The sequence below is a fragment of the Musa acuminata genome, chromosome BXJ2-8 (assembly GCF_036884655.1).
Source record: "Musa acuminata AAA Group cultivar baxijiao chromosome BXJ2-8, Cavendish_Baxijiao_AAA, whole genome shotgun sequence".
In the NCBI taxonomy this organism is placed as follows: domain Eukaryota; kingdom Viridiplantae; phylum Streptophyta; class Magnoliopsida; order Zingiberales; family Musaceae; genus Musa; species Musa acuminata.
Window position 1 is genome coordinate 6,254,237 of NC_088345.1, and position 19,786 is coordinate 6,274,022.

A 19,786-nucleotide genomic window follows, 5' to 3' on the forward strand; every position below is an offset into this window, starting at 1 on the left:
TCAAGAGTTCAGAACGTATCTCAGTTGAAATTTATTGTTTTGAAGGTTCAAAGGACCACCAAACATTTGAATTGCAATGAAGAAGAAGGAATAGGACCATGGGATGCATGATGGCAGAATCAGGTTGGTGGTCATTGTCAGTGTGAATAATAGTGATGATGATGATGATGATGATGATGATGCAGTCACAGTGGTGGTTGTCACTGTATTCATGATGTGATAGTGACAGCATCATCTATATCAAAGATTATTATTATGATCCAATTACCTATTATTCTTTATACTTGAAACCAATTAATATTGCGATTCTGATATTTAAAAAATTATATTAAAATTTTTATAGTTCTAAAAATAAAATAAATAACTCTATTTATTCTAATGTTGTCAATCACATTGACGGAAAATAGATACTTGGACTGGAGATACAAAAGTGAAGATAAAAAAAGTTAATTTTAATATTATTTTTATTTTGAATGATTTTATCAATGAAAAAATAATTTTAACATCTCACAGAAACGAAAGAAATATTAAAATTATCATTTTCCGTTGGTATATTTAATGATATTAGAATAAATGAAGTTATTTATTTTATTTTAAAAATTATTAGGATCCTAATATAATTTTTTTGAAGTACATAGACTATGATACTAATATGGTCCAAGTATATAAGGTAATATATAACTTGAGCTTATTCATAATAATAACAACTTTATATAGTTGATGTTATTGATAGATTGTGATCATATTTTTTATCGTATCTTAAGTATTCAATTTTATTTAATCTACTTCAATCATATTTCAATAAGAATATTATGAGTCTCCACCCTGATTCCTTCCATGTTTGCTGCTGCATGTGCTTCACATGATCTGCCAGATGGTTTGGTGCATAAATGTACTCCAATAATGCTTCTTGGATGCGGATCCGATGGCTTTCCGATCCAGTCCAATTACCCATTTGAATAGGAGGATCCGATTACTCTCTCTCTCTCTCTCTCTCTCTCTCTCTCTCTCTCTCTCTGGTCCATGCCATCTCAATCTTGCACCGCTGGACCACCACACAGCACAGAGGATATCCCAACGCGTAATCCCATATTACTGTCTTCCATTGCCGAGAGCCCGAAAAGACGAAGAAACAGAGATCAGAAGAGAGGGAGGAGGACGTCTTCTCTCCTTCGCCGTCTCTTTCAACGTCTTCCTCCTCCTCCTCATCGCCTTCTTCGCCCACTCCTTCACGGGATAGCCGTCGTTGATTCCCCATGTCCATCCCCAAGAAGCCCATCCTCAAGCCTTTCTTCCTCATCTTCCTTTCCTTTTTCCTCTTCTTACACCTCTTCCTATCCTCCAAGAAAGCCCCAGACTCCCCCTCCTCCTCCTCCGCCGCCGCCACCACCCCCCCGCTCATCCGTATCCGACCGGGCTTCCGCTCCTACGACGACTACATCAAGCTGCAGCTGAACAAGACCCTCAACCCGCGCCTCCGCCGCGTGTGGGCGACGCGCGACTGGGACCGCAAGGTCCGCGTCTTCGCCCGCTTCTTCTCCGAGCTCGAGGCCGAGGGCCTCCTCACGAACGCCTCCGCGGCGCTCTGCGTCGGGGCGCGCCTGGGGCAGGAGGTGGCAGCCCTGCGGGGGCTCGGCGTGGCGGGCGCCCTGGGGATGGACCTGGTGCCTGCGCCGCCCCTGGTGGTGGCGGGCGACTTCCACGCGCAGCCCTTCCCGGACGACTACTTCGACTTCGAGTTCTCCAACGTGTTCGACCACGCGCTGTACCCGGAGCGGTTCGTGGCGGAGGTGGAGCGCACGCTGCGGCCCGGCGGGGTGGCGGTGCTTCACGTGGCGGTGCACCGGCGAGGGGACAAGTACTCCGCCAACGACCTCCTCGGGGGGGTCGACGGCCTCGTCGCCCTCTTCAAGCGTTCCGAGCTGGTCCGCGTCCGCAAGGTCGACGGCTTCGGCCTCGACACCGAGGTCGTCCTCCGGAAGAAGCAGAAGTAGAAGATGAAGAAGAAGAACAAATAGACTCGAGAGGTCCTTCTATGTATATTTTCTTGCTTTCTCATCGAGAAAGAAAATGAAGAAATTATTTTGGTGCAGGAATTTTTTGGAATTGGAAAGGAGGTGATGATTGTTTGGATTGAAAAGAGAGACTGTGGGGACATTTTGTTGTTCTTAATAATAATAATTAATATTACAAGAATTGTGGCAGATAGATTACCTGCAGAAGCTATATGTTATCAGACTATTTCATCATAGCCTCGACATTAGGGAGGGAGAGAGAGGTGTCCGGACGCAGCTTTACTTTTGCTTTTGGGGGAATCTGAGCATACGAACAGGTTGGATTCACACAATCCAGTGCCGTCTGATGGACTGAAGAGAGAGAGAGAGAGAGAGAGAGAGAGAACTTTTTCTTTTGGGGAATCTGAGCATACGAACGGGTTAGATTCACACGATTTAGAGAGAGAGAGAGAGAGAGAGAGAGAGAGAGAGAGAGAGAGAGAGAGAGCTTTTCTTTTGGGGAATCTGAGCATATGAACGGGTTAGATTCACACGATTTAGAGAGAGGGAGGGACAGCGGCTGGATTTTGGCTACGGGATGGGAGAGAACGCGTGGGAGGTTGGGCAGTGTGCATCGCCGGCCATGCTTGCCCTATGTATAAAGCAGCTTTGGAGAAAGGGAAGGCTAAGCAAAGTTGGGTGGATTTACTTACCTCTCATTAAATTGGTATTTTGGATAAAATGTTACTTTTTCTAATTCTTAATTAATAATTGTCTAATATGGTTCTCTATAGTTGGTTTGTATTTAGATTTCATTTATATTGTAACATCTAATCTTCTAAGGTTGAGAAGAATGAGAATATATTTCATCAAAAATATTATTAATTCATATCTTATTTAAATATTTATATGTAACAAATTAATTCTATCATGAATCTCTATGTTTAATAAGAAATTACAGTACCTCTCTTAATATCCCTAATAATACTCGAAATATATTATCATAAAAGTCTTTTAATTAGGATATCATAATCTGATTCCACTTCCTATGAGATAGATAGATCGATTTAAAAATATTTCAGATATCTCGAAATAGAGATAAGAAAACTCTGATCAATTTCACTCAGATTGACTCTCTAAAAAGAGAAAAAAAAAAAAAAAAAAACAATTTTGCACTCATCGAGGACGGTATATGTATATAATGTGATGGAGGTGAGTAGTATCGGTCGCATTAGTCACTCGATTTGTTCGCAGGCGAGAGAGAAAAGATGATGTTCATATTGTGCTCACAGGAGGTCAACTTTTTCCCTTCTGGGAAAAGAGACATTCCAAAGATGGGTAACATTTGTATACCACATGAGACAATGTCGGATCGGATCTACTTGTCGGCCGACCGACCGACCGACCGAAATGGGTCAGATATCACATCCAGGAGTTGACTCTATCCGAATGGGTGCATCCAAGTGTTAGAAATTATGTTCCGGTTAATTAATTGATATATATACTGCTGCTGGTAGAGTGTTAGAAATTTATCGTTTGTGAACTTAAATCTGGTTGGAAACTAAAATCGGTGACTAAATCATGTCTCTTCTTCTTCTTCTTCTTCTTCTTCTTCTTCTTTCTTTTTTCGATTAGCGTTACATTTTTTTTTTAAATTCTCCAAGAAAACTAAATTGATATATGTAAGTTTGGGTGTATTTTTTTACTTTTTAGATTAGTGCTCTATTTTTTATTTATTCTCGTAGAGTTATTTTTTATTTATTAAAAGATGAAATTGTCCTTAACCTCCATCCCGCGTATCATCATCTTCGACCCCCCTTGCTTCCCATCTCCTTTTCCTTCGTTGTTCTCGTTGGTCATCACCCTCGTATGCATGACTTCACTATCGTTCTTGCTCTTGTCACTGTCCTAACAAAAGTGGCACGAGTTTTCATAACTCATATCATTGTTGTCGTAGCGAACACTAATAGAGATGCTTGCTATGTAGGATTAATTTTCAATCTTGGGTGTACTCTCAACCCTTGCTGTCACATGTCATTGTGTCACACCTGACAACTCCATGCATGACCGAAGTAAACATGGCCTAATAGAGAAAAGTGAGCGATAAGGATATACGGGCGATGAGAGCACGTGGGACTTGAGAAGTAATAAGAGCAAATGGATAGCGCGTTAGCGATGGGACGAAGGGCATGCGAGGTCAGAGAGATGACAAGGGTGTGTGGATGGTACGCGAGCAAAATCACGATGTGACAAACAATAGAGAAGGGTTCATGAGGCCTCGTGACGAGAATAGTGAGGTGGAAGTGACAGTTGAAACAGATATAAAAAAAAGGGTTGGGAATAAGAAGAAATTGGGATACTAACTAAAAAAAGTAAAAAATTTAAAATTTAAAAATCAAATGTGACTATCATATATATTTTAATATGTTATATATTTGAATCTTCATCTTCATCTACATTTGAAATAAGTTTGGTCGTGTCATTCTTCACAGGTTGAATTAGAAGAAAAAAAATATAATGAATTTTCTTCAAATTAGATGAGAAGGTTTCCACACCCAAAACGATGTATAAACTCTTGCTAATAACATTTATAAAAATATATAAATTAAATAGCAATTATTGTTAATAATATTTTATTAGTTATATTTAATATTTCAGTTTTTATATTTTTAAATTTTATATTGAGATCCCTATACTTACGAAAGTGAAACATTTAACCCATTACTCCAATAAACCTTCTTTTTCTATTTCTTGATTTATAACTCTATAAAATTACTTTTTAAACTTTGTATAGAAATATCAATATTTCACTTTTATAAATATAGAGATCCTAATGTAACTTTTGAAAATGTAAGAATCGAGATGTTAAAAAAGACTAATTAACTCATATAAAAAGGAAAAAATAAAGAAAAGAGATGCATGTTTAAAATAGAAAATATATTTTTTCTGAACAGAAACTTTAGATTATAAATCAGTTAATTGTATATAAAATTATAATTGGATTACATTAACATATAAATAACAGTGGAAAAAAACATATAAAAAGGAGATATATAGAATAAAAATTAATAAATCAAAATAATATAGACATGCAAGGTATCAATCCCCATACCTCTCACATGTTAAGCAAACGCTCTACCATCTGAACCACATTCCCATGATGAATTATATATTTCTTTTGTAATATATATAGTAAGTCGTAAGATTTTTTTGCTGCATTAACATATAAATAAATAACAGGAGAAAAAACATATAAAAAGGAAAATAATAAACTGAGATGAAAAATTTAGATTATAAATCAATTAATTGCATACATGATTATAATTAGATTATATTAACATATAAAAAACAGAGGTAAAAACATATAAAAAGGAAATAAATAGAATAAAGTTAATAAATCAAAATAATTTGAAAATACAGGGTGTCCATCCAAATACCTTTTGCATGCTAAGCAAACACTCTACCATCTAAGATACATTCCCATGATGAATTGTATAGTTCATTTTCCATATATATAGTAAGTCATAAGTTTTTTTTTCTGCATTTACATATAAATAAATAACAACAGTGAGAAAAGACATATAAAAAGGAAAATAATAAACTGGAAACTTTATATTATAAATCAGTTAATTGCATACATGATTATAATTAGATTATAGTAACATATAAAAAACAGAGGTAAAAACATATAAAAAGGAAATAAATAGAATAAAAATTAAAATATCAGATTAATTTGGAGATGCGGGGTATTGATCCCCGTACCTCTCGCATGCTAAGCGAGCGCTCTACCATCTGAGCTACATCCCCATGATGAATTAATTGTTTTTTATCCATTATATATAGTATGTCATAAATTTTTTTTTGCTGCGTTTACATATAAATAAATAACAACCGTGAGAAAAGACATTAAAAAGGAAAATAATAAACCGAGATGGAAACTTTAGATTATAAATCAGTTAATTTGCATACATAATTATAATTAGATTATATTAACATATAAAAAAAAGAGGTAAAAACATTTAAAAAGGAAATAAATAGAATAAAAATTAATAAATCAGATTAATTTGGAGATGCAGGGTATCAATCCCCGTACCTCTCGCATGCTAAGCGAGCGCTCTACCATCTGAGCTACATCCGCACGGTGAATTGATTGTTTTTTTACCTCTATATATAGTAAGTTATAAATTTTTTTTGCTACATTTACATATAAATAAATAACAACAGTGAGAAAAGACATTAAAAAGGAAAATAATAAACCGAGATGGAAACTTTGGATTATAAATCAGTTAATTTGCATACATAATTATAATTAGATTATATTAACATTAAAAAAAGAGGTAAAAACATATAAAAAGGAAATAAATAGAATAAAAATTAAAAAATCAGATTAATTTGGAGATGCGGGGTATCGATCCCCGTACCTCTCGCATGCTAAGCGAGCGCTCTACCATCTGAGCTACATCCCCATGATGAATTGATCATTTTTGTTCTTTATTTACATATAAATAAATAACCGTGAGAAAAGACAACAAAAAGGAAAATAATAAACCGAGATGGAAACTTTAGATTATAAATCAGTTAATTTGCATGCATAATTATAATTAGATTATATTAACATATAAAAAACAGAGGTAAAAACATATAAAAAGGAAATAAATAGAATAAAATTTAATAAATCAAAACAATTTGAAAATGCGGGATCCCCATACCTCTCACATGTTAAGCGAGCTCTACCATCTAGCTACATCCTTATGATGAATTATATATTTCTTTTCTGCTATATATAGTAAGTCTTAAGTTTTTTTTCTGCATTAACATATAAATAAATAACAATAGTGAGAAAAGACATATAAAAAGAAAAATAATAAACCGAGATGGAAAATTTAGATTATAAATCAGTTAATTACATACATAAACGTTCTACCATCTGAACTACATCCCCATCTTAAAATCTGATTTCATTTATCATTTATATAGTTATTGTTAAGAAAATTCTTCTCGATACTAAACTCAATATAGGAGTCAAACCAGCTTTTAATAGTGGTCTAAAGAGATGAGGGAACAACGGGTGACTATAGGACTTCCATATGAGAAAGTTGATCTCTCGCGAGACTAATTCTTATAGGAAAATTATCACTAATGGTTTGTCCCTGACACAACTCCTCCGATTGTTAAGTGAGCTAATATTTAAGGTATAGATATCCATCTTCAATCGAGGTGTGGACGAAACGAATCAAATGGTGACATTACAATTATTGCTTCATGCACAATCTATGATAAGTACATCACTAATGCAGCCATACAGTTGGATTAGACATAATCATAGTACATCAACTTCATTTGGTTCTCTATTATCATCAAAAATCTCCCAAAAAATTAAGATCAGTCATTATTCGAGTACTGTATTGTGCTAAATAATTTCCCATACTGTTTCAGAAAAGATTCATTGCCAGCAAAACCTGTTTTTGGCAAGAAATACATGTTGTCAAGATAAAACCAGAATCCAAAGTCTTATGTTAGAACCTCATAGAGATTACTATATGTGAATCAAGATACTTCAGATTAAGTATCATGAACACCATCTGCAACTCCATATATCCTAAAACAAAAAACAAAAAAATATATTTCAACCAGCTCTTAAGAAATCTGCATCTATCTCAGACCATAATCAAATACCATAATATCATAGACAAACTTCGAAATATGATGTTTGATGTAATGCTTATGTATATCCGTGTCGTTTGATATGTTCATGGTTTGTACAGAATGTAGAGGGACGGTCGAAGGCTTAATAGTCCCATTTTAGTTGGGTTTGGTAGCCGTTTTAGGCTTGTAAATAAAGGTTGTGTCATGTTGACACTTGTGAGAGATTTTCGGTCTGTAATGGACCATTTTGACCCTTTGTTGTGCAACTGTTCAGAGCTTGTAAAGTCTGTTTGTAATTTGTATTGTCTACGAAGTGTTTCCTGGAATGTTTGCTTGTGAATTCCGAGTGAGGTATTTTCTCTAACCCATTTTCTCTTTTGTGGGTTCTAAGGGACTAAGGGAGGTTTCAGGGAGGCTGACCTTCTCGCGGACGAGTACGTAAGGGTACCGCACGACTTAAGTAATACCAACTAAGTCCGTGACAATAAGTTTAGCATCTTATAAGTACTTGTGATTTAAAGAGTCAAGTTTCTTGGCAAGTCCACCAATGAATTGATATCAAATATCTCTTTTCTAATGGTTTAAGCTTTTGAGATAAGTGATACCCTAATTAAAATTTTTTTAATCATAATATAATGAGTTCAAATCATTCTCTTTGTATTTCATATGAAATTTAATTATGTTTGTACAATACATCCTCCAATTAAAAATCTGCAGAGGAGGAATAGATTGTAATCAAGGAAGAAGAGATCCAATTGACAGCCAAGGAATAGATTGATTCAATACATACTCACATGTTCTTAGGGAAGCTTACAGAGTTGTCAATTTTATAGTTGTTTTTGCAAAGAATCCTTTCTCTATTGTTTTGTGGCAAAGTAGATTGGATAGCTGAGTTCTATAGTGTCATTAGCTCAGACAAGGAGATGAATATGATCTTTCAAAAATTTCAATATTTGATTTTTTTCTTTTGGGGAAAAGAAGAACTAAAAATCTCTATGATCATCATTTACTCTTCAAGTCTCCCTTCCCCACATCACATGTAGTGATCATCAACCAAACAACTGTTCCCAAACAACAATTCAATCTTGTCACCTGTCTACAGTTGACAAGTTCCATGGATGCTTCATTCATGTGCTCTCTGCTTCCAGCCTACTCCCAACTTTGTTCTGTGTCACACCTCACAGAATCAACCTGTCTCACAACTATTTTTATGGGCCATCCAACCTCATCAAGTTTGACTTCCCTCCCTCAATTCTGAATGCTCTTCTCTTTCCTGCTTTATTCTAAGAATAATGCCTGCTTGGTGGCCAACCTGCCTACTTGCAGAAGCTATCACATACCAACTTAATCATTCTACCTTATTCCTAGCATTTCTCCTTTGAAAGTCAATGTAGCTGCATGTGTCTGTACATGAAAGGAACAAAGTTTACCTATAATTAATATGTATGAAATGCATCATAGGATAGCCATAATGTGATCAAACAAGCTTAGCATCTGTGGAGGAAGAAAGCCAACAGTGGGCTGCAAGTTGATCTAAATTAAACATGGAATGGGAGGAAGATAGCCATTAAAAAGATGTTCAGAATTTGACACAGAATTCATAGTCATCTTAGGATCATCAGAACATTTTGCTATCCATCATTCCAAGTGGTAATGGAAGAAAAGGGATTAACTTTCAATCCAACAACTTCACTGCACATCTTTAGGATTTGATTTTATCTTTTTTTTGCATCATGACCTCAAATCTTCCTTGCTTTTTTGTAAGATAGACATACTGCTCCATTGCTTCTCATCAGGGGCTCAAGAAAAGATCTAAACACCAACATTAAAGATATGAAAAAATGGCTGCACAATGGCATTCTACATAAGAAATGGAAAGAGCATCATTGTGATTGAGGAAAATTTTCCCTTTGTAATTGATAAAAGGATTGGTTTTGGATTTTTTGGACTTGGAGATTGAAGCCTTTGAACCAAAGAAAACAAAATAGAAAATGATGTGGAATCTTTGAAATAGAGAGATGAGATAAATTTTGTGGAATCTTCACTCTAGACTTCCACATTACATTATGTGAGAGAGAATGTCAGGAAATTCAGAAAAAAATAGTGTCATATTTTTTGTCACCCTCAATTTCTTTTTTTTTGTTTCTCAAAAATATTATTTATTTTATATTTAGATTGAAATTTCTTTTATTCTATAAATATTTTGCATTAGTAAAGTGGAAGTCTTTCTTTGACAATCTCTCATTTTCTTCAAGTAATCAAAATCCCCTCTAATTTTCTTTTCAAGAACTCTCTTTATATTCAACTAAATATATTCACATGTCCTCATGCTGAATCCAACTTTAATTTGAGATTGGTTTATGGAAATTGTGGATTCCTTTGAGGGTATTATCGTCTAATAAGACTAAAAGCATGTCCTCTCCTTTCGTCGTATGCAATAAAAACCCCTCCTTTTTTGTCCCTCGGTTCTTCGGACCGTAACGGAGCACGAAAAGGAGCGACGAAGAGAGAGAAGAAGAGGAGTCATGGCGGGGGATTCGATGGTGAGCATTGACAGGCTCATTGCGAATGACGGCGTCGAAGGCAGCTTTGGTTGTTCCGATCGTGTCGCCCGGCCGCCGGCGGACGTCGGAACGGTGTTGGCGGGGTGTCGCGAGGACAAGAAGCCGAGCTCCGAAGGCAAGAAGCTGAGCCAAGAGGTGGGTAGTGGAGCGGTCGTCGAATGTAGGATATGCCAAGAGGAAGGGGAGGAGCGCCACATGGAAGCTCCCTGCGCTTGCAATGGCACTCTCAAGGTCTCCTCCTCGATCTTCTCTGTCAAATTCTCCCAAGTTTTCCTTTCTAGGGTTAGTACTCACTGGAAAACAGCTTTGTTGATGTATAAATTGTCTCTTTTCGGGGTGGTTCTCTGGGTACAAGTTTGGTCTTTTTGCCCATTATGGGTACTTGGAAGAAGACTTCTCCCCTTCTTTATCTTCCTCGTTTTTCTTTCTTTCTTTCTTCCGCGCAATTCTTTTCGCAAGTTCTATCTTTCTGCGACTTTGTTTGAGATGATGAGACTTTTTTGGTTTTGAATTGGGTAGAATTTTCCTTTTTCCTGTTCTTGGACTTGAAACTTTTTCTTGTTCCTCTTTCTTGACGAGTACGAGTTTGCGCCGCAGAAAGAAAATAAAATTCCGAGCTAAATTAAAATTCTTCATCTTGATACGGAGCTTTGTATGGTTTATTGTGTTGAATGTGTGCCGAGGCCGCACGAAAAATAGTATTCTTGGAGTCGACCAGAATGCAATGCATGTTGGTATTTCGTACATACGTTCTATATTATCTTTCTTGTGTTGGCTGATTCACTGTTTCAAGAAGTGAAGCATTTCCCTGTCTCTCATAATGTCAAGAGTGAATGGTAGATTCTCTCTTACTAATGTATCTTTTTAAGTATTCTGAGTCACATTAAAAGCTCTATTATATCCAAATTTGTTTGGCTAGTGGGCCTGTTGGGTCGTATCATGATAGTGATGGGATCACAATGGGTTGGCTAGATTAAGCATAATATTTTGGTCAAGAGATGATATAAAGATATAGAGAATACTTATGTAAATATTAAAAGATTTAGGAAATGATTTCCTTCTATTCACATCCTGGATGGGTAGGGTGGGGGACATTGCCTCTATTTGTCTTCTCTTTTTTCTTCTCCACTTGCCTATCTCTTCTCTGTCCTTGTAAAGTTTGACATGTCGATGATTTGTGTATTATACATGAAGAAGAAGGTTCCCTTCTCAAGTCATAAGCTGTTTAAAAAGAGAAGAAGGATTTGACTTAGATCGATTGACATGGGGATGGGTTTGTGTAATGTCCATAAAGAAGGTTCCATTCTCAAGTCATAAGCTGTTTAAGAAGAGAAGAATTTGATTTAACTTAGATCGATTGGGATCGACACTACCCCATAGAGACACTGAATCATCCACTAGGAAGAATTAGAACCATGCCGATTTGAGATTTAGTTGATTGCATTCTGGACTGTAGACATTGAAGTTTTAGTGATATCTGTTTTGTCAATGCAAATAAGAATTAAGCAACAACATGTTTGATAATTTATGGTAGAACATGATTTATCATTAATAAAATGGTGGATCCAGTGTTCCTAAAAGCTTAAGCTAATAGGAAATGACCTAATTTATATTTATACTATGACGTCCTCCCTCGTACAAGTTGGACGAAGGATTAATGAGCTTGAGATGTAAACACCTGGGTAAAATTGAAGGGATAGATCTATGGTTTGAACTTACAATCAACTCAGTCGCTATGATGAAATAATGAGTTGGATTAGCACTACTTCTGAAATGCTTAACCTAACAAGAAAGGACCTCAAATATATTAATGTAGTACATAACCAGTATATGTGTCATATAAAGGATCCAAATTTCATCACTTGTAGCTTTGAAAATCACAATTGATGCCATTGCAGCCTCGAAGCTTCTCTAGCCATGTGGATATTAAGCGTTGAATAATACAAACAAGGTGAAAACTTTATTTGATGAGAGTGCCCATGCAATTTAAAACTAATTATTATGTTGTGACATCTGCTTTCACTCTTATAGCATATGTATCTTCTTAAAAGGATAAAATATACACTTTGTCCTCTCCCTTGCTCTCCTATTATCCTCCTCTGTTTTGTCAGCAGTAGCAATATTTTTGAAGTAATGGTAGTAGATAGAAAAATGTGATGGTTGCAATGATGATTGTAACAAACACGGTAGTAGCATTGTCACCTCTATTCTAGAAGTCATTACATAGGCTTGTTTTATTTTGCCTTTCTTCCATCCCATCTTTCATTTTCTAATCCTTTGATTCCACCTTTGATTCTCTTTTTTGAGGTTGTTGAATTGCCTAAAATTGGCCAAAATCAGTCAACTTGGGTTGAGTTTGGTTGATTCTACCTGATTCTGTTGAAGTTCCGATTATAAGGCTGATAAAGCAGCCAACATTTGATTGGTCTCAAGAAATATTGATAAGGATTTGGCATGCCATACTAGAATTAGCCTCTTATCACAAGCTATAGTACCAACTTAAAAATAAAAAAGAACTACTAGATATGTTGCCCCAACAAGCATTACAAGCATAGGTAATGGACGTAGAAAAAGTGCCCAGGCAACTGCTTGTGACAACATTGGCACCGGATCTCCTTTTGTCTCTTTGCTACATCAATAACTTGCACCCCTGGCCTCTTCTAGTCAACTGGTCGTAAGTTATGCAGGGCTTTGCATCTTATCAGAAGCAGGTTTTCATATCTGGGCTTTCATAAGAATATTAAAATTTCCATTGATGATGATACTAAATTTTGTTACTTTTTCTGCCTTTTATTTAGAATAGGCCATCAGATTATATTTGGTGTTCACAGTCTTTGGTAAAATATTGTTCTCTGTAATAGTTTGGTAGATGTGATCTTTTGAATTAATTACTGTGACTCCTTAGTCTAGTGACCACTTTTCTTTTTCTAATTTTGGCCATCCTTGTTTGTGAGACTCCATGCTTCTTTAAGAGGTTTGCACTTTAGTCGATATTTAGAAGGGTTTACTTTGACTAAGTATGAATTAGGTGAATTTTTTTATTCATGGTGAAATTTTGGTGTTTTGTTTGCATCTGATTTTTCTCATCTGCAGTTTGCCCACCGGACATGTATTCAAAGATGGTGCAATAAAAAACAAAATATCACTTGTGAAACGTGCAACCAGGTTAGCCTTTGAGATATTAATTGTTCTCTCTTTCTTCTCTGCTTATATGCACTAAGAAAATTGAATTCAAAATTTTCTCCTTAATCGTGTAAAGTCTGTCCTAGAATTAGCAGTTAACATAAATTCCTTGCAGCTTTTTTTTAGTGATAGTTTTTCTGGAAAATGATGTCTGTCGACACTCTGTTTCTCCTTCTGATTAAACATGCATCTTATCACTATTCTTGTGACAATTAAAGAAGACGTTTAAAAATGAAATACTAGAGGTCTTGAGCCCTAGTAAGGACATTTGTCTCTTATTCAGTCTGAACTTTGGAGTCAACCTTATGTTGTACAAAATATATCAACATTTAATGTTTGTCACAAAGTACTTATGACAATCTTTTATGTTTGTAACATGACAGATTTTTGGTCCAAACTATATTGTTCCACCAAGTAGACCAAATTCTGATGTAATGGCCATTGATGTCAGGTACCTGTTACAGAGAGTTGATTTCTTTTCTACTTATTGCAAATTAAAATGCTTTAGTTCCCTGTGTTTGTTATGATCATGTCACTGTCATAAATTAGACAAAAAATTATAGTCTAAAGCCTTTTTTTTTCTCTTTTTCTGACATTGAACCACATGCAAAGGCATGGGTTACTTTCAAAAGGTTCATACTAATAACCTCCTGATTGACAGTATGTATTTGTGCTGCTTTTATCAATATGTCTTTGATTATTGCAATATAATTTTTAAAAGTAAATCAGTTAATGGAGCTTTCCTCCTCCTTGATCAATTCACATGAACTTTCAGCACCTGCTAGTGCCTCATACAGGTCAATAAACATCCAATGAAAATGAATTTCAAAAGTAAATCAGTTAATGGAGCTTATTCCGTCTTTATAGATTAATCAAGTCTAGCCTGTGCTGATCTTCACTATAATTTATAATATAATGGAAGTATCTTGTATTACTGTTTGGATGTCAGTTCTTATTATCTTGTGGTAGCTGTTAGTCAATTGTGCTATATCAGCTCTGTTAAACTTGACTTGGACTTTGTTTGTAGGCATCATATGCGATATATATACAACATTGTGTGATTTATGTAGTGTTGATTAGTTTCATGTTGAAAGTGGGTAAGACTATGATTGGCTTATAAGAGTCTGATGAGTACACTACTAGTAACTTCAACTTAAATATTTTGACCACTGGTTTGGGCTAAACGAAGTTTATAGGCTAGTTAGTCTACAGAATTGGGTCATGACATTTGGTATTAGAGCCGACCTAGTGCTTGGTCATAATGAGGGGGCTTGAGTAGGAAAGAGCTATCCGCGGCTAGAGTCAAAGGACTCGTCACATCATGGAACCATCATTGGGCTACACCTTATATGCACCATAATACCTTGGAGTCAAAGGACGTCAATCTCTTGATTGAGAAAAACTGTAATACCTTGATTTAGGTGAAACGAAATTGATGAGCCAGTTAACCTATCAGGCCCGAGTCGTGACAATTTATAATGCATGAGCTTTGCATACTCTACATTTTATCAGATGTGGGACTTGTTTCCAAAAGATGTCAAGGTTACTTTATGTGTGGTGAACCTTAAATAGTCTTTTGCTGCAGTACCCCTCAACTTTGTTCAGTGCAACTTCAACTTTTTGTTAGTGTCAAGTTTGATGTGTTTGAAGTCATATTTGATTAAAGCTCAAGTAGCTTTGGTTATTAATGTATGACAGATGGTTGAGTATGTGACTGATCTGAACATTAACCAAAAACTGTGTGGAGATAATCCAAGTTTTACCATGGACTTCCTTTTTACCAAGAAACAAAGTTCATTTTTTCATGGCATGTTGATTTAATTTTACTTGAAACCAGTGGTCAGTTATGTTTTGGTTTCAGATTCTGCTCAAATACACATCTTAGGCGGGTAAAAGAACTGTTAAGAATATTATGGTGTTAACATCACTTAGCCCCATTGTCCCTGATTATGTAGATATAACACAAGCACATGACCATAGAGATTAACTTGTTATCTTACTTTTCCATGTTTTGTGTTTTCATCATCGACCTAATGATACTTTTTTCACTTTGTTGTTAGGCACAGTAGGGGTACACTCATTGACTACCGTGATTCACATTTGCTTGGCATTGCTGCTGCTGAGCAGGATTTTTTAAGTGCAGAGCATGAAGATTATGCAGCTTCAAGTGCCAATGGAATTGCCTGCTGCCGTGTTATTGCTCTCACGGTATGTCAAAATAACGTTGTTTCCAATTTTGTTTATTTTTACTATGGAGGTTTGAAATGGTTCATGTTCATGTATAGTTGACACTCCTCTTGCTACTTCGCCATATCCTCATTGTCATAAGGAACATTGAGATGGTGCAGGATATGTCAGCTGTATACAATGTAAGCTAACTTTACATCATTATATCCACTAAAGTTAGAGCTGATGTAATTATATAATGACAACATAATTTCTGGCTTGCCTTTGGAAGTTCTATCCATGCAATACACTATTAGCTACAACTTTTCTTCTGCAAATAAATGATTAAATCTCTCTAATAAAGTGAGAGAAGTATAGTTTGAATTGGACATAGATGTTTGTATTTTTCTTTCATCATCTATCAGATTGCAGAACATGTTGATAGTTCATCTTTTATTAATTCATTATGCTCCAGAAGTTGCATGCTCTTAAGATAGGTTACTGATCCTCTTATTCAACTTCTAATATTTATGCTCAGCTTATGACCATATTAGATTTTTCATAATTCTATCATTGAGAGATAAGATTTCTTTCATATTATTAATGCCATTTTTATCTTAATTTGTAGCTTTTGCCATTATTTTGCACCTATTTTGATAGAATTCTTAACAACCAAACCTAATCACATACCTCTTGTTTGACTTACTTTATTGCATTTGTTTTTTTTATTGTAATAGCCATGGTTCCTACTGAACAGTATCTACCGGTCCGGGTTTGAACCAGGACAGGGGCTGCCGCCCCTTATCGAGCGGTCCAGTCAATTCTTTTATAGAGTTTAGGGTTTTTTTAAGGGATGCGGAAGAGGATTTTTTAAAGGGGCATGTGTTTTTATTGTTGCCTCACACCAATGCACACCCACCACTGCTGACAGCCCTCCCATGCACCAGTGCTGGTCCAGCCGGTTTCTGGTACTTCTCCTCTCCCTCCCCCTCTAGGTATCATGGCATGTATAGACATACCGTGTATCCGTCTTTGTGTATAAACTGAAACTGTACCAGTATGGCCAGGGACGGGTACGAGTATGGATCCGAGATCCACTGTCTTGCATCTTTTTTCTCCATGATCTCAGTACCTGTGGAAGGTGCACTGTTTGGTGATCCCGAACACTGTAAATTTTACTGCCACAAAAATGTTGTTTCATTTTTTATGCACCTCATGAATTACCATCACAATTAGAAGCTTGATCTATTGTTTTCTGTCTTTCATGGAATTAGCTTCTCCATTTCTCCAAAAGTTTAAGAACCTGATGCATATATACTGTCTCAGGTAACTCTTGAGTTTGCTACATTATGGCACGTTTATGCACCTCATGAATTATCATCACAATTAGAAGCTTGATCTATTGTTTTCTTTCTTTCATGGAATTAGCTTCTCCATTTCTCCAAAAGTTTAAGAACCTGATGCATATATATTGTCTCAGGTAACTCTCGAGTTTGCTGCCTTTTTCTTACCATGCTATGTAATGGCACGTTCCTGCTACATTATAACAAACCGTTGGAGGCAACAGGTATGCTTGAGATGCATAGGACAACATGTTATTATGTTCTTTTGAATATTCTAGATATTTACCAAATATTGTTTTTTTTTTATTTGGGTGAGGAGACATGGTTGTTTTATTCCTTGGACTTAGCAATCATCAATCTGTTCAAACTTTAGACTACTTTTGTTCATGACAAATGTCTGGACTGCATACTTACTATCATAAAATACAGTGGTCATGTTAGTTTAAGCATAGATTAAGAAAAGTATTTCTTGCAGATACTGTAATATTAACTTGTTAGTTCCCATTAGGTTAATGAGCAATCAAAAGTTTCAGTCTGTGTGTCAATGGCATGCCTTAATTAATTGTTTCGGATTTTAACTCTTCATCATCTGCATACATTGACCTTAGATTCACATTGACCGGAACCTCATGCACAGTTATGTTTATTAAATGTGAAATTTAGTATGCTGGTAGTGAACCAGTCCATGCTCAAATAGGTATCAATGTATTGAGTCTTGGTACATTGGTATTAGTCTAGTCAAAAGCACTAAGCGTCAAAAGGCATCATAGTCCTAAAATGCTCGAGGCACTAAGTGTTCGCTTGAGCGAAACCATGTGCTTCCAAATATTATAATTTAAAAATTATATATCATGATTAATAAAAATAAATTAAAACAAAAATAACACATCAAACTTTCATTCATTAAAGTACCAAACTACATTGTCCATATTCAATAACAAAATGACAAAATAAAACAAGATTAACATCAAAGATCATTAAAATTCAGTTCCTCATCTTCAATCTTGTCACCATCTAAAGCAATAATCCAAAATACTAAAAACTAGCACTAATCACTACAGCAATAGCAATAATAATCGACATTTTACAACTGATTCACTACAGCAGGCAACTGCTGTTCTCACAAACATAAACAAACAACAAAGCCTAACAGCAAATCAGGCAACTATTCTATGTTTAAATTGACAAACAGCAATGAAGTGGCAGCCGGTGAATGGGGAAGAAGGCAACGGTTAATGGGGAAGAAGGCAGTGGTGAAAGAGGAAGAAGACAGCAATGAACGGGGAAGAGGGAAGAGGCTATGGGAGGGCTGCGGTGAATGGAGAAGAAGGCAGCGATGAACAGGGAAGAGGGAAGAGGCTGCGGTGAACGTAGGAGGGCTGCGGTGAACAGGGAAGGAGTGGAAGAGAGAGAAGAGGGAAGAGGCTGCGGAGCGCTGCGGTGAACGGGGCAGAGGTAGGAGGGAGGAGGAGGAAGAGAGAGATATACCGGGAGGGAGGGGAAGAAGCCATTGCCGTTGCTGCTAAAGGAAGATGCTGCCGCTGGAGGAAGATGTTGCTGCAGCCGCTGCTGCTGGAAGAAGACATTGCTGCCGCCGCTGCTGTCGTTCACCGATGGGAGGAACTCCATCACCGTGCAAAAAAGAAGTGAGAAAGAGTTTCTGTGTTAGGGCTCACACGTGGACAGGTCTCAATCAAACTCTGTGGTCATCGACTTAGGGTCTAACCGGTTGAACTGAACCAGATACAATTCTTTGGTTCAACTCAGGCTCGAACTAACCTGAGTTGAACCAGGCATCCGCCCGGCGAGCGTTGACGCCCACCCAGTTCATTAGGTGGGCACTCGGGCCTCGCTTCACCTCACCTCACCTCGCCTAGGTGAACGCTCAGGCAACTAATGATTTCACTAGTCGGTATGCTTTGAGTTATGAACAAATCACGAAGAAAGCTGAAAAATAGAAAAAAAAAATCATCTGGTAGAAGTCGATAGACTCCACTCATCATACTAAATCATACCGAATAGTATTGCAAACCCTGGTTTTGGATGAAATAATAAAATTTTTGGTTAAAGTTGATATTAAGAAAATTAAACTTGATATTGTAAAGGGCTAATAGAAAATCTCTAACAATTTCTAGATGAGAATGCTTTGTAGTTTCATCTTTCTGTGACTATACAGATATGTGAAAGACAAAGAATGAGATGCTCATATGGATCTGAATCACAATTTGGCATCCTGCTGATTGTAATATCTTAGATTTCATCTTATACTTGTTCTGGATAAGATTAATGATCTTACTTTACAAATGTTTTGCAGATCTAAGAGGTTAGAATAAAGCTCTCAAATTCATTTGATGATATATTAGAAAGGGGAAGCTCGTCTGACTGGAACTTTTGGGATTAGCTTCCCCATTCAGGACTCATATTTCCACTCAAAGTGGTTGGATGGGAAAAGAAATGAATGTGAATTAGGTTCTTGACAAGTGTAATGGCCGTCACAAGTAATTTTCTCTTCAAGTAATATGTGCATATAAAGTAGCCTTTATTGGTCCTTGGTGAAATTTTACCTGCGACAGTAACTGGGCAATAAGTTTTGCTCTTCTTTCCAATGTATTGTTCTCTTTTTTCCTTTCTTTTGTGCTGAAGTTATCACTTATATTAATGATGTTAGTCTTGCTCAACCAAATGGTGCTGTGGAGCAAATCTTAAGTACCTAAGTATGGTATCATATCTGCTTTCAGAATGGCAATAAAGCATCAGACCTTGTAAACTGTTTCACATTCTTTCTCAAGTAACTCAAGTTTCAATTCTGCTATTGATGGTGTCATAGAGAATGAGTTCGGAAGGTTGTGGCGGGGCCTCCTGATTCAGTTCCAAAAAGTTTGGTTGGATT

At 36.3% G+C, this 19,786-nt stretch overlaps 2 protein-coding genes and 2 non-coding genes across 4 annotated transcripts; 2 read left to right on the top strand and 2 right to left on the bottom strand.

Moving 5' to 3' along the window:
- The first annotated feature begins 1,051 nt into the window (after positions 1 to 1,051).
- Positions 1,052 to 2,092, top strand: LOC103993468 (uncharacterized). The gene has a single exon (XM_009413550.3). The coding sequence runs from the start codon at positions 1,257 to 1,259 to the stop codon at positions 1,992 to 1,994; it is 738 nt and encodes a 245-aa protein (XP_009411825.2). The 5' UTR covers positions 1,052 to 1,256; the 3' UTR covers positions 1,995 to 2,092.
- Positions 2,093 to 5,728: 3,636 nt separating this feature from the next.
- TRNAA-AGC (transfer RNA alanine (anticodon AGC)) lies at positions 5,729 to 5,801 on the bottom strand. Its single transcript has one exon. It is a non-coding gene; the product is annotated as a tRNA-Ala (tRNA).
- A 586-nt stretch (positions 5,802 to 6,387) lies between these two features.
- On the bottom strand, positions 6,388 to 6,460 carry TRNAA-AGC (transfer RNA alanine (anticodon AGC)). Its single transcript has one exon. It is a non-coding gene; the product is annotated as a tRNA-Ala (tRNA).
- Positions 6,461 to 10,127: 3,667 nt separating this feature from the next.
- Positions 10,128 to 19,521, top strand: LOC135618919 (uncharacterized). Its single transcript, XM_065120377.1, has 7 exons — positions 10,128 to 10,486; positions 13,298 to 13,369; positions 13,771 to 13,838; positions 15,448 to 15,595; positions 15,673 to 15,756; positions 17,034 to 17,120; positions 19,211 to 19,521. The coding sequence occupies exons 1-7, from the start codon at positions 10,166 to 10,168 to the stop codon at positions 19,214 to 19,216; spliced, it is 786 nt and encodes a 261-aa protein (XP_064976449.1). The 5' UTR covers positions 10,128 to 10,165; the 3' UTR covers positions 19,217 to 19,521.
- Positions 19,522 to 19,786: the final 265 nt, after the last annotated feature.